At 49.1% G+C, this 22,388-nt stretch overlaps 7 protein-coding genes and 1 non-coding gene across 8 annotated transcripts; 5 read left to right on the top strand and 3 right to left on the bottom strand.

Moving 5' to 3' along the window:
* Positions 1 to 99: 99 nt before the first annotated feature.
* TrAFT101_002499 (uncharacterized protein) lies at positions 100 to 2,229 on the bottom strand. The gene is made up of 4 exons (XM_024910512.2): positions 2,127 to 2,229; positions 1,931 to 2,018; positions 1,618 to 1,856; positions 100 to 1,534 (listed from the first exon to the last, which is right to left on the bottom strand). The coding sequence occupies exons 1-4, from the start codon at positions 2,175 to 2,177 to the stop codon at positions 293 to 295; spliced, it is 1,620 nt and encodes a 539-aa protein (XP_024763610.2). The 5' UTR covers positions 2,178 to 2,229; the 3' UTR covers positions 100 to 292.
* Positions 2,230 to 6,139: 3,910 nt separating this feature from the next.
* TrAFT101_002498 (uncharacterized protein) lies at positions 6,140 to 8,936 on the top strand. The gene is made up of 3 exons (XM_024901737.2): positions 6,140 to 7,445; positions 7,507 to 7,970; positions 8,028 to 8,936. Exons 1-3 carry the CDS (start codon positions 6,290 to 6,292, stop codon positions 8,802 to 8,804), a joined length of 2,397 nt encoding a protein of 798 aa, XP_024763609.1. The 5' UTR covers positions 6,140 to 6,289; the 3' UTR covers positions 8,805 to 8,936.
* A 560-nt stretch (positions 8,937 to 9,496) lies between these two features.
* On the top strand, positions 9,497 to 11,989 carry TrAFT101_002497 (uncharacterized protein). Its single transcript, XM_024903413.2, has one exon. It carries the CDS (start codon positions 10,234 to 10,236, stop codon positions 11,674 to 11,676), a length of 1,443 nt encoding a protein of 480 aa, XP_024763608.1. The 5' UTR covers positions 9,497 to 10,233; the 3' UTR covers positions 11,677 to 11,989.
* Positions 11,990 to 13,462: 1,473 nt separating this feature from the next.
* Positions 13,463 to 14,712, top strand: TrAFT101_002496 (uncharacterized protein; the record flags this gene model as incomplete). The annotated part of the gene is made up of 2 exons (XM_024906051.2): positions 13,463 to 14,207; positions 14,291 to 14,712. The coding sequence occupies 2 exons, from the start codon at positions 13,463 to 13,465 to the stop codon at positions 14,710 to 14,712; spliced, it is 1,167 nt and encodes a 388-aa protein (XP_024763607.2).
* Positions 14,713 to 16,184: 1,472 nt separating this feature from the next.
* TrAFT101_002495 (uncharacterized protein) lies at positions 16,185 to 17,275 on the bottom strand (the record flags this gene model as incomplete). Its single annotated transcript, XM_066126621.1, has 2 exons — positions 16,185 to 16,942; positions 17,077 to 17,275. The coding sequence occupies 2 exons, from the start codon at positions 17,273 to 17,275 to the stop codon at positions 16,185 to 16,187; spliced, it is 957 nt and encodes a 318-aa protein (XP_065982725.1).
* A 922-nt stretch (positions 17,276 to 18,197) lies between these two features.
* TrAFT101_002494 (uncharacterized protein) lies at positions 18,198 to 18,545 on the bottom strand (the record flags this gene model as incomplete). Its single annotated transcript, XM_066126620.1, has 2 exons — positions 18,198 to 18,353; positions 18,420 to 18,545. The coding sequence occupies 2 exons, from the start codon at positions 18,543 to 18,545 to the stop codon at positions 18,198 to 18,200; spliced, it is 282 nt and encodes a 93-aa protein (XP_065982724.1).
* Positions 18,546 to 18,779: 234 nt separating this feature from the next.
* TrAFT101_002493 lies at positions 18,780 to 18,866 on the top strand. Its single transcript has one exon. It is a non-coding gene; the product is annotated as a tRNA-Val (tRNA).
* A 538-nt stretch (positions 18,867 to 19,404) lies between these two features.
* Positions 19,405 to 20,855, top strand: TrAFT101_002492 (uncharacterized protein). The gene is made up of 2 exons (XM_024910907.2): positions 19,405 to 19,983; positions 20,074 to 20,855. The coding sequence occupies exons 1-2, from the start codon at positions 19,668 to 19,670 to the stop codon at positions 20,604 to 20,606; spliced, it is 849 nt and encodes a 282-aa protein (XP_024763604.2). The 5' UTR covers positions 19,405 to 19,667; the 3' UTR covers positions 20,607 to 20,855.
* The last annotated feature ends 1,533 nt before the right edge of the window (positions 20,856 to 22,388 follow it).

Raw genomic sequence — 22,388 nt, 5'->3', positions numbered from 1 at the left:
AAATCACCATTAGATTAGGTAAGCAGGATCTTTCATTCTCACGCTGTGGATCAATCTATAACAGAGTACAGAGCAATGAACAGCATGCACAAAGAGGGGGAACATTTAGCATTTGAAATTTGGCCTTCAGAAACTCTGTTGGGCTGCGTTTATGCAAAAAAAAAAAAAAAAACTATATTCAGCGGGAAAAGTTTCAAGCGTATCAAATCACACTATTGTATCCACAACGATTGCTATCAAAAGGTAGGTAACTACTACCTAAGTATGGGATTGGGATTTATACGCCTCACATTTATGCTTGTAAGATCAGCCCCATGCCCTGTGCAATCTTTCGTGCCAGAGCCTTCTTCAGATACCATTCTCTTGCCAAAGATCGCGTCATTTTCGCAAACGCGGCGGGGGATATGCGGCCTCTCTCAACAGCACGGCCAAGCATGAATATGGCATCTCCCAGTGCCCTCTCCTCTGCCACTACTCTGTACAACTGGTTGGATACTACCGTGGGGGCTACTAGTAGTTCATCGATATCTGGAACAGTGTGGCTCCTCGACCCTTCAATGACGGCGTCTGCTTTCCGCAGAGCGTCATGAAGAATATTAGTGTTGGAATTGATAATGTTAGACAGCTGAGTCAGTTGCCCCATTTCTGCTTGAACGGCGGACATTGCAGATAACATGGCATTCTGCTGGGCGCCTAATCCTGCCATGCTAGATTCATTCTGTTGTCGGCTGCGTTGTCGGATAGAAGCCAAAGTCTGGGCCAGTTGCCTAAGAAGAGCATCTTTTTCGGGGTTCGGAGGAATAGGAGGTGCTTCGATGCCATGAGATGATATCTCCAAGCTGAGCGTATCATCGAGGAGATTTTGAGGAGGTGGTGGCGGCCTTGGTTGGGGAGGGGGCTGGGGCCGTTGTTGCAGTTGCTGCTGCTGCCACTGCTGCTGCTGAGCAGGAGGCGTATCCCATGCTTGCTGCTGCTGATGGGGTGGCTGCCATTGTCCCTGGCCCTGTGCTTGTCCTTGGGGATGGAATTGACCTGAATATCCAACATTTGACCCTAATGGCTGAGGTTGCGGCAGCCCTTGCGGCTGAGGCTGAGGAGGAGATTGAGGGCTTGGCCCCTGATGGTTCGCGTACTGGGGGAGAGATTGACCATGAGGCTGGTATGGCGGCCTAGATACCTGTAGCTGTGGCGGGAGAGGCGGAGCTGATTCATATCTTGATGGTATTCCTGTACTGCTGGCAGGGCTTGGAGAAGAGAGCTGAGAATGTGATGAAATCGGCGGTGGTGAGCGAGTGTCCTGATGAGGTTTGGGAGGCGGCGGCGGCGGTCGGGGTTCTCCTTGATTTGTATATAGTCCTCCCGGAGAAGGCGCCGAAGTAGCAGGTAATTCTGGGGGGTGGGGGGTGACGGGAGGTGGCATTTGAGCGGGAGGCGGACTCTGGACACCCTGTCGAGACTGCTGCCGTGAGATAACGGGCGGTTCCTTTGCGAATACATCGCTCAAGACGGAAAGAAAATCGTTTAGGCTTGATTTCTGTACACGAAGGTTAGCATGATTTTTTATTTCACTCAAAGGAGAGCCCAGAGAGCCAATCAATAAAAAGAAGTATGACTTGCATCCCAGAAATCGCCCCAACCAGCCAGATATGGGTGGTAGACCTGGCCTTGAGGGTCGACATGCTGACCCGGACGGACCATCATGGTCTCTGTTGGGGTGACATACACCAACGGTGCCTCCCTCGGATACGCATGGGGCACCCATATTGAGACGGGGAACCTATATGTGGTGCCTCGAAAGAGGGTTGGGATCGTGCCCGTCAAATGGACTAGCAGGGAGCTGGCGCCATTAGGAAACGCTGTGAGTCGGGTTGTCAGTCCTAGGACTTGGATAGCAATACAGATGATGTGGAATGGAGAAGCGTAGTCGTACTATAGACGTCGGTTCGAGGAGCAAGTGTCGGATATCGCGCGAGGACCGTGGCCACGTCGCCGTACGTGCGGTTGACATCGTGATATTCCTGCCGAGGAGGTTAGATGCGGGGTGCTTCCAATGTTTGATATAGCGCAGTGGTCAAGGGTGCTTCATCTGAAAGATCAAGAGAATAGCGGAGAGCAGGCGCACATACACTTGTCAAGACGCTGTACAGCCAGTTCAGCACATGCTGTTGAACGGGCATCGTAGTGGTGATGCTGTGCGAGGCATCGTCAGTCGCAGGAGATGGTGGGCGGGTAAATACTGGAGTAGCAGTTGGAGCTGCAGCGATGGGTCAACGGTGGCTCCACGGATGACGACTTGGAGCTCCCAGCATCTAACGGCTCCACGGACTGGAGGGGTTACAGCGGGCAGCGCCGCCTTGTGGGGGTCTGGAGCCTCTTCTGCCCCTGTAAACCACGCTGAAGCCCGCTATAAGCTGTGCTGCTAGAGAGGTGCACCTAATACCTACTAGGTAACGCTTGGGCTAGAAATTGAATTGCTCTTTTTCTGCGGACTAAGAGATGCTGCCCAAACTTGGACTTATCACTTACACATTTGCAACTCTACAATGACTACTAGTAGTAGACACAATAGCAACCCTCTTTTTCAGGCTTATAAAGGGAATTGTTATTCAATACCCAATTTTATTATCCAGCACCCCAGCTGTAGCTAAGGTCATAAACATCTATCAGGTGCTCTACTACTTCTACTACTTCTACTACTTCTACTACTTCTACTGCCTCTACTACCTCTACTACCTCTACTACCTCTACTACCTCTACTACCTCTACTACCTCTACTACCTCTACTACCTCTACTACCTCTACTACCTCTACTACCTCTTTTATATCTATCGCTTATACCTTTTCTTTTTTTTTTTTAATCTACTATATTTCATTTAATATTTTCTCTTGTGGTTAATTGCTTTGCTAGGAGACGATTAGGTTGCTAAATAGCTCCCTATTTTTATTGTGCATGGTACTTCAGTGTCATTGGTTAATCGACTTAGACAGTCTTGCAATCACCAGCTCGCCCTTTTTGGGTTCGACAACTGACACGTCGTCGATGCTATTCTATTAGATTGCAATTGCGATGCTCAAAAAAAAAAAATGAGACGTTAAGATGCGAAGAAATTTACTTGACTTTCACGACTGGAATAATTTGCGTCCGCATTACGTTGATTAATGAAGAATTTACTTACAATCTCTTAGCAGACGTATCGATTACACCGCACTCATGTACATGCCTCCACGGTAAGTACGCCTCCACTGCGGGCATCATACTAAGTCAAACATGAGACTCAATCGCACGATTCTTTTCTCTCATCACTGATGCTAAATGTGTTCCAATCATTGGACATAACACCACTGAAAATTGTATGACAATGGTGAAATGCTGTAAATGTGAGGCCGAATCTGTGCACCTCATTGGAGACTGATAGCGTTTCTTCTATATGTGAGGATTACCATTGCCATAAATACCGCTACTAGCTGATACTAGCTCTCTCAGTTTTGTTTACTGCTTAGAGTATGCTTCAATGGCTACTACCACATGTATATCGCACGACCTGCGTTGTGGGATCTAGATATATAGAAATCGTATTGGCGGAGAACTCCCAGTAGAATCATCGCATGATTCCGCTTGATTCACAAAGCAATCCATATTTTGTAATGCTATCTCCCTGAGTACCACCTCTTCTTATCATCACGTTACTTAATCACGCAGTGCTGACTATGTAACGCAAGCATGCCATTGACGCCCCTCGTTGACGCATCAGATGTACTCACCGAACAAGCCCGCGAAAGGACCCGGTGTGTAATAAAAGGCCCACCACTCGCCCTTCCTGCTAAGCATTACTGGCATGATATCTCTCCAACTAACCCGCATCACGAAACAAATAGAATTATTTCTCCAATCCGGTCAGCCATATACGACATTCTCAACGGCCCCCAACATTACTGCCCTTGCATCTATACTTAAACGCAATTAACTGTTGGAATCTTCAGCACTGACGGAAGCATACCCATTAGATCGGGTTTATGGACGAGGAGCAAGAAGACGCTTTAAAGAATTTGTCATTCACTGGCGACAACAACTAATCATGGAAGGTATTCCATATGAGACGGAAAATTGCACAGACGAAACCCCTAACCAGTCAGTACAAGATGGAAATACATCATATTCCCGGAAAGAAGAACTTGGTTCCCGACGCACTGTCAAAGTTACCCGCAGAAGGAAATGAAGAAATCCCAAATGCAATTGATCCAGAGGCAAATGACAATGAACTAAATGACATATGGTCATCAGAGGTTTACTATACAACGACAAAATTGCATATGGATCAAGCATTGAAAGAAAAGTTTATTCGGGGTATAACAAGGACAAGCACTTCCATAAAGTGATAACAATACTGTCGCAAAATGAAGAGCGCGAAGCTTTACAATCAAGCAAGAGGAATAAACTAATTAAGCTCAAGCGTGGAGCAGAGCAGCAAGGAAGCGGCCGTGCATATACACTCTCTTTTAAGCTTGTAGATCCTGTAACTCGACCTGCCTGGGATAGAGTCGTACCAGCAATGGATCGAGCACGCACCATGACGGCGCCCGAATATAGCAGCTGCCAAGCATACAGCTGGCAATCCAATCTTAGAATGACTACTTTGTATATAATGATTGTCGAGATACTGTATTAAATAGTAGGGTGGTTATTGGCTGCCTTAGCCCACCAACACTTGAAGCTTAGATGTGATGAATGGGTTGCATGGAGCATCCGATCACATGACAGCTAAAGGCAGCCCAGTTCCAATCTCAACCAATTTGTGCATGACAAACAAATATTGAAATCGCAAACTACAAAGCATCAAACTAAATATCCGTCAATGTCCACTCTAATGCTGACACGACAATGATTTCACACGTATTGGTAATACAGAACGGGTCTCCTGGGTCCTGCAACTGAAGCTTGAAAAGACCGTTGCAAAACAGTAACAATACCCGATGTTAGGCGAACCCGGCAACTGGTGATGAAGACAAAACAAAAAAAGGAAAAAAATTCTCCAGACAATAGTGCATTTATCAGTAAAGTCCGGAACGGGCTGCACCCCACAAGGCCCGATACTGAAGCTCCATATCAAACTCGTGGTAGCAGCCATGGGGAGCGTCCGCGAATATCCACTCTTATCGCCTGAAGCAACGCCTATATTAACCTCGAGATCGCCAATTTGCAGCCTCACCAACAGCTCCTTTTTATGCCGGATTGATTGACACCAAACATGCGGATGGGCCTCTGCTGGCATATAAGCTGCATGAGGCACAAGGCGAACCCATAACGCCGCTGCTTTGAACACAATTTAAGCATTTCAATAAAGACGGCCAAGCATCTGGGTCTATTCCCACATGGAGTCGTCTATTTCAAGCTTAGCTCGATGACACCATATCCCTTGCTCCTGGCGTCTTTTGCCTTTGCCGACGCTTGTTTGTTAATTCTCCTTGAAATTTTCCCCGAGAAAAGCGTTGCGCTTACCAACGCCGCTGTGGCCGCTTGTGCTGAGGTTAAAGCTCCCATCAAGTTAGGTCAGGACGTGCAGCAGCATGCAAAAGATCCTGTTTAGTTCTGGCGCATTTTCCATATGCATGGCGTTTTTTATGCCCAGCCGGCAGTGCAGAGCCGAAGTAGTGTGAAGCTTTGATTTTAAGATGTGGCACTCTCGATGGCAATTCCGCTTTTAGACCGAGCCACCCAGTTCAGATGACCCACCGTCACTTATACGAAAAGCCCTAGTTTTGGTCAACTTGGCTGGTGCCCATCCTCCGGGTAATGGTACTTTTTGGCAATGGTATGCGAAGTTGGGCTTACACGACGTACGAAGGATGGATCGTCGAGGGTCCTTTGTAAGTGCTCGCCTCAAAATTCTCTCTAGTTATATCCTCCTGCAGCCCATCGTAAAGATCCCTTGCTATGGCGTGCTGCCCCGGTCATCCACTCTCCGGATATCTTGTGCCGTAAAGTTGCCCGCATCTGGCCATTGTAATTCTGCCAGTTTGTCAGTGATGGTGTTGGTCTTGGTGTTGCATCGGATTGACCAAGGACCTGAGGGGCCCCGCGCTGGATATGGATGGAGAATTTCTTTTACGTAGCATCGATCCATCGTTACATTGCTGCTCGGATAAATAACCCCATGTCTGCCCTCATTCATTGAGAGGCTCACTTCATCAAGCGGTGCCTTTTTTTTCCTTCTTCAACCTATATTTTGTAGAACCTCTTGTGGGAACGCCAGGCTGCTTGTTCTGGGCACAGGGCTATCAGCCTTCCGCAATGGCGTCCGCTCAACTGGAGAAGCCAGGCGAAGTGGTCTCTGCCGGCCCTATTCTCACCGAAGAATCCCTTAGCCGAAAAGAGCAGTCCGAAATCCTGGGCATTGACGAAAAGGCTGGCGCCAATCTTGACATCGACGTCGAGTCCAAGGAGGACCTCACCAACGGCAAGGCCCAGTATACCCTTACCAATGAGAACGGCGAGGAAGAGGTTGTCGATGAAGATGACCCCAGGATCAAAGATATCCCGCAATATGTGAGGCGTATTGTCAGCTTCACTGACGATCCCACTGAACCGACCTTGACTTTTCGATACTTCCTCCTCACCATCCTCTTCGTCGCTCCCGGAGCCTTCTTATCACAGATGGCTCATTTCCGAACAACCTATGCTCCTTATTCCGTCTTTTTCGTTCAAATCGCTTCCAACTATGCTGGCGTGTGGCTTGCCAAGGTCCTCCCGGCCTGGTGGATTGGGATCCCCGGATCCAAATGGGGGTTCAGTCTTAACCCCGGCCCTTTCAGCACAAAAGAACATGTCTTGATTACCATTTCTGCAGCGAGTGGAGCTACATATAACCTCGGATATACACCTATTGCAATGAGTGAGCTATATTTTGGCCAGCCTGTCAACGGTGCCGTGGCCGTCTTCTTCATGTTGGGTATCACCTGGACAGGATACTCGTACGCCGCACTGGCACGTCAGTTCCTGATCTACGACCCGCAGTACCCCTGGTTCCAGTCAATTTGCCAGGCTGCTCTATTCGAGACCCAGAAGAAGCAGCGCGAGCACCCAAACCGCGCATCTCGCAAGCAGATGGTGGTCTTCTTCTCCGTCATGGGAGGCATCATCCTGTGGCAATTTCTGCCTGAATACGTCTTTCCTTTCCTCGGCTCTCTGGCTTTCCTCTGCTGGGTTGCGCCGCACAATAAGACGGCCAATTTTATCGGTTCCGGCTTTGGTGGCATGGGATTCTTGAACTTGTCTCTTGACTGGTCCAGTATCTCTAACGGTGGCAGTCTGTTCCTGACCCCTTGGTGGACACAGGTCATTCTCTTTGCTGCATTTGTGTTCAATTGTTGGGTCTTGATTCCTGCTTCCAAGTTTGGTAAATTGGGAGAGTGGCGGCATAACCTGATGTCAAATCGAGTCTTTTTGCGTATGTATTTTGCCTCAACTTGTTATTTGAAGAAACACAGCTAACTTGTATATGTCTCTAGAAAACGGAACGGCCTATCCTTTGACCGAGCTCTTAACTGCCGACTCTAAACTCAACCACACCGCATACGAACAGTATGGTGACTTATACGTTGGTACTCAACAGTTGTGGAGCAACTTCTTCGATATTGCTTCGTACTCTTCTGCCCTCGTTTGGATGCTCCTCTTTGGCTGGCCTCAGATCAAAGAGAGCTTCAAGAAGCTCAGAGAGCGCACAGTAGTTAAGGGCTCTGGTAAGATTACTGAGCAGTACAAGGATCAGCTCAATATTTTGCAGCGACCGTACGATGAAATTCCCTGGTGGTGGTTTGGCGCCCTGTTCCTGGTCTCATTTGTCATGCTCATCGCCATCGTCGGCAAGAACTTGATGTTTATTCCTGTATGGACCTATTTCGTGGCCATTATCACGGGAGCTCTAGTTGTCGTGCCGCTGGGCTGGCTTTATGCTCTGTCCAATTATCAACTGGTGAGAAATTTCTGTTTATATTGATTCATTATCCATTTTACTTACACTCTCCTCAAGCCTATCGGAACAACCAACGAGCTCTTGTACGGTGCCATGATAAACGGCATATCCGGTTTCAAGAACCCTTGCGGTGCTTCAACTTACGGAGCCATCGCCGGAGATGCCTGGTATCGTGCACAGCTCAACCTCCAAGACATGAAGATTGGCCACTACATGCATGTGCCTCCCAAGGCCGTCTTCTTTTCGCAAGTCTTCGGCTCGGCCATTGGTATCCCCATCGACTATGCAGTCATTCGATGGGTCCTCGACACCAAGAGCGAATATCTCTCTGGCGCCAAGGAAGATCCCACTCACCAGTGGACTGGTCAGTCGCTCGCCTCCTCTCTGACATCGGGCGTCCAGTATGTGCTCGTCGGCCCTAGCCGTCTTTTCAAGCAGGACATTTACAAGCCTGTTCCCTATGGCTACCTCGTCGGCGCTGTGTGCCCCATTGTCATCTTCGCTCTGCACAAGATGTTCCCTCGGGCCAAGTTCCAGCTTTGGAACACCACCATCTTCTTCTCCGCCATGTCCATCTTCTATGGCAACCTCAGCACAGGCTACACCTCAAGTTTCATTGGAGGCTTCGTGGTCATGTTCCTGGCGTTCCGATACCGCTACGACCTGTGGGCGCGGTGGAACTACATTTTGGCGGCGGCGTTTGATGCCGGGTTCAACTTCAACATGCTGCTCATCTTCCTGTGCTTTGGCGCGGGCAAGATCATTACGATGCCAAACTGGTGGGGGAACAACGCGGATAGCAGCGAGCGCTGCTTCGCCCTGAGCGACGATTGATTGTTGCATTAATGCCTAGATATGATACCTTTTGTTTATAATTTGTTGTAGCGCCGTTGAACCATGTTCAACATAGATACCTAGTAGTCAAATGACATACCTAATTGCTTTATAAAGAGAATTCTTATCCAGCATCTCGGTTTCACTATCCAGCAACCTAGCCGTCACCTAGCAAAGCAAATGCCCTTATAGAAAAATTTTAACTAGAATATAGTAAATTTAAAAAAGTAAAAGTAATAGAAGTAATAAAAGTAGAAGTAGTAGAAGTAGTAGAAGTAGTAGAAGTAGTAGAAGTAGTAGAAGTAGTAGAAGTAGTAGAAGTAGTAGAAGTAGTAGAAGAAGAAGTAGAGAATAGGCCTAGCTAAGCCATTGTGGGACTGCCGATGCGGTAGTCTCTGATTGGCTAGACAACTGAATCCTACTCTCGCAACTACTGCAGGGGTTAGTTTTGAAGACATAGTCGACTTGCGCCGGGAACCTGCCGCTGTCAGCTTGAATAGCACGTATTGCCTTGTGCACAGCAACATAATCTATTAACTTGGATGATCCTTGATGCAAAAACCGATCAATTATGCATTAATTTACCGCGGCACGAGTGCAGTCACGTGCCAACTTCAGTCCGTGTTGCGACACTGTGGAACACGAATGAAGAAGAATGGGAAAGAAAGTCTGTCCTCAAAAGAATGGCATTCTGGCCAGAACATCGTCTTTTTCCCATACAGACAAAAACCCCTCCCCATAATCATCTTCTCCGCAGGCCCGTGAAAACTCCCCCGGTCCGCGGGATGTTCCATCCGGTGGCGCCCGATGGCTTCCCGGCGGACCCTCGGATTCGAAAGAGGCGCCCAGTCTGAGTGGGATAGTTTTCATTCAAGTCGAAGCACTAACCAGAGACTAAAGCCAGAGCACATTAATAATAGCCTACTGAAACGGCTTTTGCCACGGAAGGATTTCTGCAAATATGGGCTGATCTTTTACTTTCTCCTTATTTACTCATCGCATTTCCAATTCCTGGATCCTCCAGGGGCACTTTTTTCTCTTTGCTTCACCCTCCCCGCGCTTTCGCACGCAATAGATTGCGTTCTTTTTTGTGACTCGTCATCACTTTATGTCCCTTTTTCTCCTCTCTATTTAACTTTGCTGTAACGTCCGATTGTCGGCGGCTTAGAAATTTCTGAGCGTTTATCCCGCAAGCGAGGAAAAAAAATAGAACTTGGCGCGTCCCCCACGCTAGACGCTTCGAAAAAATTACCTGACAACTCAGCGATCGTTTCAGAACTTAGACTTAGTCTCGATCCCTTCTCCTCACAGCTCTCTTTCAACCTATTTCCCTCGCTTCCATCCAGCCTAATTGTTTAGCTTCTATCTAAGCTTCTATTAAGCGTTTGCTAGAGAGTTTCCTTGAGCAAGGACCAAAGAGACAGATAACATGCTGCCTCCAATTCCTGTCCTCGCTGACTACGACATCTCGCCAACCCATGGCTTTCTCCCCAGCACGCTCCCCCTCTCTCGCCTCCCAGATCCCTACTACAACAAATGGGAGGCCATCGTGGCAAACCTGCCGGCCCTGATCCTCACTCGCCGGTTGCGCGGCGTCATCGACCGCCTGCCGGTGCTGTCTACCGTGGGTCTGGAGCACGATGCCGAGTGGCGTCGTGCCTATTCGCTGCTGAGCTTCATGGCTCACGGCTACATCTGGAGCGACGACATCCCCGCTGAGCGGCTCCCGCCCCAGATCTCAATTCCCTATCTGGCCATCTCGCAGCACCTGGAGGTCCCGCCGGTGGCAACTTATGCGGCCGTCTGTCTGTGGAACTACAAGCCGCTGTTCATGGACGAGGACATTGACAACATGGAGAACTTGGCCACGCTGTCTACATTTACCGGCGGAATCGACGAATCATGGTTCTACCTCATCTCTGTTGCCATCGAGGCTCGTGGCGCCCCCGTCATGTCTCTCATGCTCAAGGCCTTTGCAGCCGCAAGACGCAATGACTCGGTCACCGTCATACGATGCTTGCAAGCGTTTGCGGAGCGCTTGACTGATTTGAACAACCTCCTAGAGAGAATCAATGAGAGATGCGACCCTGACATCTTCTTCAACCGCATCAGGCCGTTTTTGGCCGGAAGCAAGAACATGGCCGATGCCGGATTGCCCAAGGGCGTTCTTTACGACGACGGTACCCCCAACGCGGCGTATCGACAGTTCGCCGGAGGAAGCAACGCTCAGAGCAGTCTGCTTCAGTTTTATGACATTGCCCTTGGAATCCAGCACCGTCCTACAGGCGAAAAGAAGGGCGACTCGTCTGAACGCCGAGGCCGTGCCCCCAGCCACGGTTTCATCCAGGAAATGCGAGAGTACATGCCTGGCCCGCATGCTCAGTTCTTGGAGGACGTGTACCATGTGGCCAACATCCGCGAATTCGTCGAGGAAAACACCGACAATACTGAGCTTTGCCTCGCCTACGATGCCTGCCTGGCCATGCTGAGCGCCTTCCGGGACAAGCACATCATCATTGTCACGCGCTATGTCATCAACCCGTCTCGCCGGTCCCGCAGCCCCAAGGCCACTCGCAGAGGCCTCAACCTGGCCATTGCTTCGCGCAAGGCCGATCAAAAGGACCAAAAGGGCACTGGCGGCACGGCTCTGATTCCCTTCCTGAAGCAGGCCCGAGACGAGACGGGCGAGCCCGCCGTGGGAGAGTGGACAAGGCGGTTCTTGAGCAGAGAGGGGAAGAAGGCTGGCAAGGGAGACTTCTTCTTGGGCAAGACAGAAGACGCAACGCTGCCGGAGACGGAGGATGTCGAAGTCAAGGGCCTTGCTGGCACGTGGACGATGGAGGACGAAGTTGGCGGTATTTGCCTTTACTGATGGATCTTGTTGATTGCTTTGGAGGCGGTTCAACACGCTTTCTACAACGATTTGGAAGCTACTACTGATTTTCTTTTCTTTTTTTGGGGTCTTTGCCTTTTTCTTTTTTTCGGCGGGCGGCTGTTTGATTGGATTCACTGCGATAGAACAAAAGAAGTACTATGCACACTCGCACTGCGCGCAAGTGTTGGATTACAAACGATGGAATGATACTTACGACGACTGCGTAATACGCGAATAGTTGATTATGCAAAGATAGGGTTACAGGTCATAGAACCACTCAACTAAATTTCACTCTTGATCTTTTCTGCTAAAATCTAATATACATGATGCCGTTGCCATTCAGTGAGCCTCGGCTTCAGCCGTGGAATGTGCCGTGGGATGTGCCAATCCAGAACCCCTCCAGACAAGGGTCTCTCCAGCCGCAAAGCCGCAAAGCAGCAAACAATTCAAGCGGGTTCCAGCCCAGATATATCCCTTTCGTCTACGTGTTTCCCCCCCTTCTCCTTTTCAGTTATTCTGTTTGATAGCAAGCCTGGTGTTACGGCGGCGGCTACGAAGGACCTGCAAAGGAGATACGCGAGTTACACAAACCCTCTACGACGAGGACCTCTTATCTTATTCGACCGAGTGTAATCTAAACATTTCAACCTAAACAGCAATACATTAGATTAGTGCTTCATAAATTACCTACCTACCTACCTAGTACTAGTACACAAGAGACTTGGTGCCATAAGGCTGTGTGACTGACAGCTGCATCGGCCGGCACTTGATGGCTGTTGGCGGGAGGGACGCGCTTCGGCCGGGGCCGCCACTCGGGCCGCTTTGCGCGCAGTTTTACTTTCTTTAGCATCTACTAGAAGGTGGCCGTAGTGGTAATTGGTGGTGTGTAGACTGTCAGACTTACAGCTGCAAAAACTGCACGTCTTCCCACTGAGCTGCCACTGATTGGATATCCATCCTATCGAGGCATTTTATATATCATACACCCCTTCATTATGAGCAGGCACAGTAAATGCATACGAAATAGGTAGCAATATAAAAATAATATATTGAATAGATTAGCATGCGTAAAAAAGCCAATTATGCACACTCATGACACAATATAAACAACATCCCCCCTCCCCTGTACCACAAACACTTCCTATTCCAGCCCCCCCTGCCGCAACCCCCGTCTCAAGAACAATACTAAGCCCAGACGCCACTTTTCAAAGAACAATATTAAGCTCCTGTCCGCGCCATGCATCTTCCAAATCTGTCCCTCTTTTGCTCAAACTTCCGGTCTGGGCCGGGCTGCAAAGCAAAACCCATTTTCAAAAAAAACAGGTATTAAGCGGCACAGAAAGGAAAACAAATGATGCTGGCGTGTCGTATAAGAGCGCGTGTAAGGGAGGGGGGGAAAGCAGGCATGGGGAGAAAAGTGACATTGCGGTATGTCACTTTCTATTGTATTCTCTTATAAGATGGGATGCGGAACAGAGAGAATGCTGAGGATGTATCAGAATGGGAAGCAAGCAGCAAAAACAATAGCTCTCATTCGCGATTCAATTTGTGAATATCGACTTCTTTTTTTTTTTTTTTTGTTTTTCTGTATATCTAAAATTACTTCTTTTTTTTTTCGCTCTCAGTATAGCAGTCTTCTTGGTCTAATCCAACCAATTCCATTCCGAGCGCCTCAACACCAAGATACCCAACATCACCACTTTTCCCACAGCACAACCAACAACAACCCCTTTGTGCCACCAAACAAAGCGAACAACCAAAAAAAAAAAAAAAAAAGGCAAAAATGGCCTTCGATCCATACACCCAAAACATCACCATCGCCATCACCCCCAACGTCAGCATCCCCATCCCCATCCCCGTCATCGACATCTTCAACGACGAAACCGTCAACATCGTCCTCAACTACGGCACCCAGCTCGGCGCCGCCATCACCATGCTCCTCGTCGTCCTCTTCACCACCCCGCCCGCAAAGGCCTTCCGCACCGCCAACCTGCTGCACGTCGTCGGGCTGCTCGTCTGCATCGTCCGCACCGTCCTGCTGGCGCTGTACTTCAACTCGCCCTTTGCCCACTTTTACGCCGTCTGGACCAACGACTACTCTCAGGTGCCGGCGTGGACGTTCCGCGAGAGCGTTGCGGGCACCGTCTTTTCCATGCTGCTCGTCATCATCTCGGACGTGTCGCTCATCAACCAGGCCTGGACGATGGTGTCTCTCTGGCCGAGCAGGACCAAATATGCGCTCTGCTTCGTGTCGCTGCTCGTCTCGCTGCTGTCTGTGGCGGCCAGGACGGCCTTCACCGTCATCCAGTGCGAGGGCATCTACGAGCTGGATCCGCCCATGCAATTCGCCTGGCTGGTCCACGCCATGGTCATCCTCAACATCTGCACGACTCTCTGGTTCTGCGCCCTCTTCAACTCCAAGCTCGTGATCCACCTCATCACCAATCGTGGCGTTCTTCCTTCTCGCCGGGCTATGAGCCCCATGGAAGTGCTCGTCGTGACCAACGGAGTCCTCATGATCATCCCAGGTAATAGAAATAAACTCCTCCATGCTCGTCTCGTCTCGTGTCTCCTATGACTAACAAATAATGTTCCTCCTTCTCCTTTATAGTCATCTTCGCCTTCATCGAATTTCGTCCCGTTGTCAACTTCGAGTCCAGCTCTCTAACGCCAGCTTCCATCGCCCTCATTCTCCCTCTCGGCTCTCTCGTCGCCCAGCGGCTGGCCCAAACAAAGCAAAACGCCTCGCCTAATCTCTTCAGCTATCCCTCTTCATCCGGTGCTGGAGGCTACAAAAACAATCGCAGCTCTGGTTCTACCACGCCCCTTAAACCCGGTTCGCTGTTTGCAACTTCGACTAACAGCAGCGTTTCTGCGGCTCGGTCCAAGTCGAATTCACAGACCATCACGGCGGTCCCAACTAGGGATATCGTTGATCCTATTGAACTTGAGCTAAGACAGATTGATGGATATCTGCAACCACAGGAGACCCACGTTAGCGCAGAGTTGGGGGGGAGCCGGTCTCACAAGTAGTGCTGATTGACAGGTTTCTGCCTCATTTGCGGTACTGCATTAGCAAGCGTGCGTATTGAACTAAGCATGTATATCTATCTATATATTTATTATAGTCATTTGTTGTAGCATAGGGAGGACCAATGAAACACAAGGCGTCACGGGAAAGAAGTTTTTAAATCTGCTGTCTTGTCGCTTATCCAAGAAGAGAGATACTCTCTTCTTCTCACGCCTCTGCTTGCTATTCCCTAATTTGATGGTTCATTTAATAACTTTACGAGAATTCATTTCCGCCACCACTTACCCCTTATGGCAACTTGAACGCGAACTTGGTCAACCAGTGCTCTTGAGAATATTGGTATCGTATATTAACCTATTGGCATCCAAACAAACTAGGAAGAAATAACACGCACAGGTAATGGTTGTCGTAGTGAGTATCTGTTAGTGTCAAGTGAGTATACCTATCTTTACCCATAATGCGTCCATAATATCTACTCCGTCTGAGGTCGTGCTCTCAACGCTGCCATTTTGTCCTTGCAAAGACTGGTGATACGCCGTATTTCTCCTCCTCGGACAGGCTGAGGCTGCTGAAGTGTGCAATGGGCCTGCGAAACGAATAGTCCGTGGCTACGAGAGATTAAACGCCGACTTAGGAGGCGAAGAGAGGGATGGCGGTCAACGATGCTGAGTCGATGCTTGACAGGAAATGACTCGCCAGCATTTTTTGGCACCTCTTCAGAAGGGTTTGCCCAGTGTTGTGGCTGCAAGTCAAATCCCCCCTCGCCATCCATATTAAAGCCTCGCCGTTGCTCTGGGTAGCTATGTGGCTTGACGTCTTCAGAGCTCGTATTCCTTTTTCTCCTCCAGTCTGACCTAAGGATAGACCCCTTGATAAATTAGTTTATTGGCCCATGAAAGAATATCAGAACGGCAGATAGTGGACAAACACTTACAAAACCTCTTGTATAACGGCTCGCCTTCAATGCAGATGGCTTAGTATAGAGCAGAGGTTTGGCATCGCTTTCTTGACTGCTAAGAGTGTCTATATCTGGAGATTGGCTATACGAACGAGGGAGCCCACTCTCTAATGGTGATAACAGTCTCGGGGTCGGCGTCACATCCCAGGCCTTGACTGCCATTTCCCCATGTTGCCTCTCATTGGAAGACCTGGCATTGGAGTCTAAGAACATCGGAGATGAATATGCTTTGGGAATATGATCAAATTTGTCTTCTCCATCAGTTTGATGACTCATTGATTCGAAAAGGCCAATGGTTTCCTTGAGTCCCCGCTTGGCAGAAGTTGCCATGGAATGTGTTGGGAGAGATCCATCCACCCTCGAAGTATAGCGCGCGGGGGCCTGACGCGACGGAGTCGATCGTAACGGTGGCTCAGGGGAGAATCTGGAAATTGAGTTGACTGTTGCGGTTTCATTTTGCACAAGTGGCTGCTTGTTGTCGGCTGCGTCTGCTGCGTGTGTTCGTAGGTGCTTCTTCTAGAATGACGGCATCGAGACTGACGAAGGCAACGAGCTGTCAAACTTTTTCCGAAGGCTAGAGACTTTCGACTGATGAGAGGGAACTGATCTGGAGGTTTTCAACGATGGACTCTTGATGTGATGTAGTTCCTTAGGGTCGCTAGTAGCATGAGTGGTTGATGACGATACGGTGTCTTGGCGTGGGTGGGATAGAGGGACATAGGGCTGTGAGTGCTCTGTCAAATCACGCTCAGTTCCGTCTCTCTGTGAAAGAGAGGAGTTTAAAGCATCTGTTTGATGACTTGTCATGATTTCGCTTTCAGAGCGCGGGACCTCTTCAGGTGATGTATTGCAAGTCTTTGGATACCAAGCCCCTATTCCTGTAACAATCATATTTTTGAGGGGAGATGGGGTCTTGTGTAGAAATGCGCCGCCCTGCAACTTGAACCTGGTCTCAGTTCCTCTTTGCCAGATGCTTGCTTTACTTTCGATACCGATATTGTTCTCATTTAAGCGCCGAGAAGAGCGATCAGGGGAGGCAAGTGGTCGCGGCAGACATTCGGAATGCTCAACGTGATGATGATGGAAGGGTATCAGGTCTGGAACAGCGTCTTTCTCTTCTTGTTGGTCTAGTTTCTCTAGATCCCCGGCCTTTGTTGGTAGTATTCCTGTTTTTGACAATTCATTGGCGCGGCTATTCACATCAAAGGGTGTCTTAAGGTCGTTACGCCCATTGGTCGTAGTAGGTGAAGCAACGCGTTGAGGTTCATAGGTAGCTGGCGTGATGTTCAACAAGGCATTAGCTCACATTCTGTGTACTCATGGTGGAAATGCAAAATGCGTATATATATGCGCCGGTTTGTAACGGGATGTTGTAGATTAGGCTACCCACTAGAAGCGGTATTCTCACCAGACCCTCGCTCAAACAATCTCCTCATCTCCGCCACAACCGAGCCGCTGCGCACCAGTGGTCTTCTCGGTTTTAATGATGGAGTTGCAGTGTCTGTAATATGTATATCCTTAACGGCAGGTCCTGATTGAGCTGTGCCATTATACTTGGCCGGAGATGAGCTGATGGGGGCTGGAGATGGCGGTGTCGCCACTTTCATTGTTTCGGCGTCATCTTTTGCTTTATCATGTATCAATGGAACTTTTGATGGACCTGAATCAACGAAAGCACGATCTAGGCCACCGTAGGTCGCTCCATCGTTGCGATTGGATTTTGACGAAGCTCCCAAGTTCTCGAATTTGGATACCAGCCGTGCCAATCCCCCCTCAAGCAGAGGTGTACGCCGAGAACTTACAGCAGACATTCCGCCGTCAGCCAGCTACCTTGAAGACAAAAAAATTCAGTCGTTAGGTCAATATCACCCTATCAAGTATGAAAGGACAAAACGAGGGCGTGAGGAGAGAGGTAATAAAGGTAGAAAGAAAAGTGAGTGGTTGCTGAAAGGCAGATAGCGAGTAACTTTTTTTTCTTGGAAAGTTGGATAAAATACTATGGCTGTCCGGGCAATACATCCAAAGCAATTGTTGGCAATGAGGCCGCGCCTGAAGCGGGTGTTTCCGTCGAGCTACCAATGGTCAGTCCAATGCTACTGAGAGCAGCTGTGGCTTCCTATTCTCGTCAGAACTCTGCCACCAAGAAGTACAAGATAGAGCAAGCAAGACTGGTAATATGATCAGCTCTTTCCAGGCTAGTTTCCGAAAAAGCGCTTGGTTTTCACATGCGACAAGGTTTCCGACAAGTCGTCACAAAAGCAGCACAGCATGCACATGGTATGAAGTCGCAAGAAATATTCCAAAATGGAGAGCGCCGTTCTCTTTCTTTCTTTTCTTTTTTCATTATCGAGCCAAAAACTTCCGGCCAAGCCATTTTCAAGCTGCGCCGTCCATCCAAAGTCGCCTGGTAAGTCTATATTGCATGTGGCATAAACCGTGCAGATCTCGCATCATAGCATACAATCAATCCTTCTAATGTACAACGACCCATTTCCTTTCCTGCTTGGGGATATCGAATTGTTGATCAAATTAAGTCGTGCTGGAGTACAGGCCGAGTGCCTGTCGATTATTGACTACATGAAATGAGCTGTTAGTAAGCGCTTCACTCTGGTAAGTCGTCTCGGGAGAGTCGTACGGCGGGAGGAGAATCTCGCCCCAGGAGCTGGAGAGGAAAGTGACGGCAGCCTGTTTTACAGATTGTTAGCCTTTGCGCTCTATGGCTCTGTGATTAGCCAAATTCCGAGTACGAACTCCAAAGATGGCAATGCTTCGAACGAAAGCGGCGTTCTCAGCAGAGGTCAAGGCATCGTAGGTGGAGGAGACGAAGCCCTTGGGGGCGCGGCGGCCCTTTTCTCCGTATAGTCTCTTGGGAGGCATGATGAATTGTCTGGAGATATCGCTGGAATCGGAGGCGGGTCAAGCGAAGCAAGGAATAAGGAAAGCGACGGCTATAATTGCTCGATATTCCACTCGAAGTCTGCGGGATGCGAACGTCACTGGGGGCCGTCAAAAATTCAGAAGCGCCCCGCCATCGCCGTGAGTCACATGACTGGCCGTTATCAACGTTATCATATACCGAAATATCGCTCGAGTAAGACATCTACCATATCTGGTTCCGTGGTCTAGTTGGTTATGACATTTCGTTAACATCGTTTAACGCCACCGAAAAGGTCCCCGGTTCGAGCCCGGGCGGAATCATTCTTTTTGCCGTTGTTTCATCTGGCAGATAGCTTGTGCCTCTGATGGAGGGAAAAGAGCTTGCTCAGTTTTTTTTGCTGGCTTTTCATGCCACACATCTTGCGTCTGTTCAAGTACTCTAGAGTGTCTTGCAGGACTTAATTTGATACAAAGGCAGTTAGAGAGAGGGCTTGATAAAATCCTTCATTGTGTAAGAAAGTCAGGAATCACTGAATCGAAAGTGCACCTAAATTTACACGTACCCAGAATGCCGAGGGAGATTCCAATCAGCACGAGTTTACCAGCTTCGGCTGTACATGTAAAGAAACCAAGTAAAAGAGGCTGTGTGTATCTATAAAAAGAGCCATAAAAATACACACTACATTTTAATTTTAATTGCTCATTATTTTCTCTTTTACATTTATCTTAAGGTTGAGGCGTCTTTACAAGATTTGGTCCCGCCGCCTTCTTTTTCCTAGGCTTCTACCTAGTAGTTATTTGTGGCGCACAACATAAAGACTGCATGACATAAGTTCATTTCAAGTATCAAATAAAAAAGCAAACCCTACAACTTTCTTCTCATAATTCCTCTAGACTGCTGCATTCATTGCATGACGGAGACTTTGACTTGCCTTGGGATTCCTTGACCTCTCTACAGGGTATCTTGATTTCACAAGCAATAACAAGCACCCCGCCCCCGCTTATCTGAGCTGGCTGTCATATCGTCATTGGAATATCTGGGCGAAGCAGATTCGCATCGCTGCAAAGGGCTTTATTACACAGATCTCTTGGACTCTTGCATGAAGAGCCTCTGCAGCGCCCATGGCCGCATCTTCACAGCTACCGGGCGGCTTCATCCGCTCTCAAGGCGGTCTTCCTTCGCCTGCCCCATCATCAGCGTCTTCACGGGCTGCGTCTAGTCTGCCGCATCCGAGGAACAATGCACTACAGCCTGGATCCAACAAGGAGGACATGGTAAGGAGATATGTAGAGGACAGAATGCTCTATATTTCCCGCCGCTATGTGAAGAAGTTTGGGAATCCGGATCCTGGAGATGCGGTTGTCGGATTCAAGAGCTTTGGTGAAGTCTGCAAAGAGCTCGATGGGATTGTGAATGTTTTGTGGAAATCGGGCACGCGTGAGTTTACTTTACAACCATCCTCCATGTTCTACTACTACTTGAATAAGAATATCACATAAACGCTAATATGGTGCATACGTACTATAGCGGGTTTACAAATACCGTTCCTGCTCAAGATGGCAAGCGACTTCACGCAATACGTCAGGTCGTTTCCGCCATCGTCCAAGGCGTCATTTGATCTACTACACAAGCTTGACCACTGCTTTGCCAGCTTACTCTCAGGCCAAGACATTGAAACTAACGAGACGCTTCCGGGATTTGAAAATGGCCTGCGGGCGGGCATGACCACGACTGACATGGTGCGATGCCGGAGTCTTGTTGAGCAGACGAGGGTGTTGATGGTTGAAGTCATGAGCAGTGGCGAACAAGAAGAAGAGGAGGAGGATGATGAGGATGAGGATGATGATGAGACTGATGGAGATGACGGCCAAGAGACGGAAAGGGCGGAAAGCTACAATGCTGGCGGCAACTCTGCGTGGGACATAGACGAGGATGAGATGCACCTGGATGCTGCGCGCATCTATGAGAAGACGATTGTGCAGCTGGGGAGGAGGCTTGGGGATTCTCTAGGGAGCGGCATTGGTGTCGGCGACGGCGATGCTGCCATGACAAATACGTGAAAATGTGTATGCCAGACTACCTATGCAGCAGGTCAGATGGATAGAACTGAGTTTGCGCTTTGCGATAAGTGAGAGTGATGGGAGTGCATGGTAGTATTGGGCATGTTATCAGAGTTTGTGTTTGCTGCACCAAACAAACATTTTGCCCCTGTCTAGCTGCCAGACTACAAGATAACCATCTCATGTATAAGACTCTATAAAAAAAGTAAAAAACAAAACAAACTATAGCTACAGCCGCTAGAAGAAGATAGAATCCCAAAAACAGTAAAATAAAATCAATAGTTCCTAAGCTCTTCTCTCCCTCATCAGAGAACATGTAGGTAGTCTAGTATTGGGCAAAGAACAACAACAAAGCAAAACCAGACTGAAAATGGCCACCGCCTCCTGAACGCGCGAGTCAACCAGGCACATTGGGTCGGTGATTGGCTGGACTTGCGCTGCGGGCGAGCCAAACCCGTAACGACGGCGTGTCCCCTTTGCATTTGCTAGCCTCATGCACGTTGGCATGCATGCAAGGGTTGATGGAAATTTTTTATGCTCATTGTCTCTTTTCTTCTTTTTCGTTGTCACGTCTTATCTTTGGTAGGAAAGAGATCCGATTGGGGGTTATGGAGATGAGGCAATATTGTTGGGCACAGGTGGGTGGTTTGTTCACATGTGCTAGATGTGTGTTTGCTGTTTACAACTCTCCACTAGGTTAGTAGTAGTAGTATTTTGCATGTGCTTTCCAGTTTACATGAGATTGAGATGGATGGGCATGAGCCGGGGATTTCAGTAGTGCTAGTATGTGTGCAGTATAATATAGTATGTACTGTAGCAGGGTCTTTTTGACATCTTTACTGCTACTAGTTGGAGAGATCTGCTCCGGAGATGGGGAGAAGAGACAGCGGGATGAGATGAGGACGGGGGCCATTGTTTGTGATATATTGGCAGATCGCTTCTGGATTCTGAGCACGAAGCCGCCGATCGCCCATGGACCAACTTCCCCATATCCAACCCCGAGCGAGGCATTTTGTTTTCTCGTCCAAGCGCTGCAGGCAGTCCATCCATCTATACTCTGCGTCTATTTACACCTTGGCATATCCTCTGTGCAGACGCCCGCTCCAGCATCAGGCTCGGCGTAAACTCTTGGCTAGTCGTCCTCGCCGCCATCACCACCACCACCACGATGCCTCACCACCTCGGCATCCTCAGCCAATCCGCGCCTCATCGCATGAAATGAAAAATAAATTTGGACTAGGTACCAATAGCAGCAACCTACCGCTCTATTAATACATGCACCAGCGGAAAATGTTTCACCCCCCACTGTCTCGCTCACCACTCGCCCGCATCCCGGTCGGTTTCATGTTTCAAAACTTTGCCGAAATCCCACCCTCCATCCTGCCCTGGAGGCGCGCGCACGGCTCGTCTGGCACTGCACTGCATGGTGCCTGGCCCTGAGCCTATGCCGCGCTTAAGGGGACAGGGGTCCGGAGCCTAACAGCGCGGTTTTTGCCCCCTCGTCACTCCACTGCACGACTCTCAGGCCCGGCATGGCTGAGCCAACGTTCGATTCCGCGGTCCTCTAAGCTGACGGCGTTGCAAAGATGGCGCCTGGGAGCCCGTGTTGCGGTGGAGCGGTGCCTGGTACCTTTTTTCTTCTTCTCGCTTTTGCTTTATTGGCTGCATACGTGACTGCACATGCATGTATACACGGCAAAGCGCTGGTGGAGGGAGTGCATGGATCCCGCGTATCTGGGCCTGTTGCAGCCATGGATGGACTCGAGCATGTGGTTCCAGTAG

Source organism: Trichoderma asperellum, chromosome 2 (genome assembly GCF_020647865.1).
Source record: "Trichoderma asperellum chromosome 2, complete sequence".
NCBI lineage: Eukaryota > Fungi > Ascomycota > Sordariomycetes > Hypocreales > Hypocreaceae > Trichoderma > Trichoderma asperellum.
The sequence above is the reverse complement of the archived record's forward strand: the minus strand, read 5'-3'. Positions and strand labels throughout refer to the sequence as shown.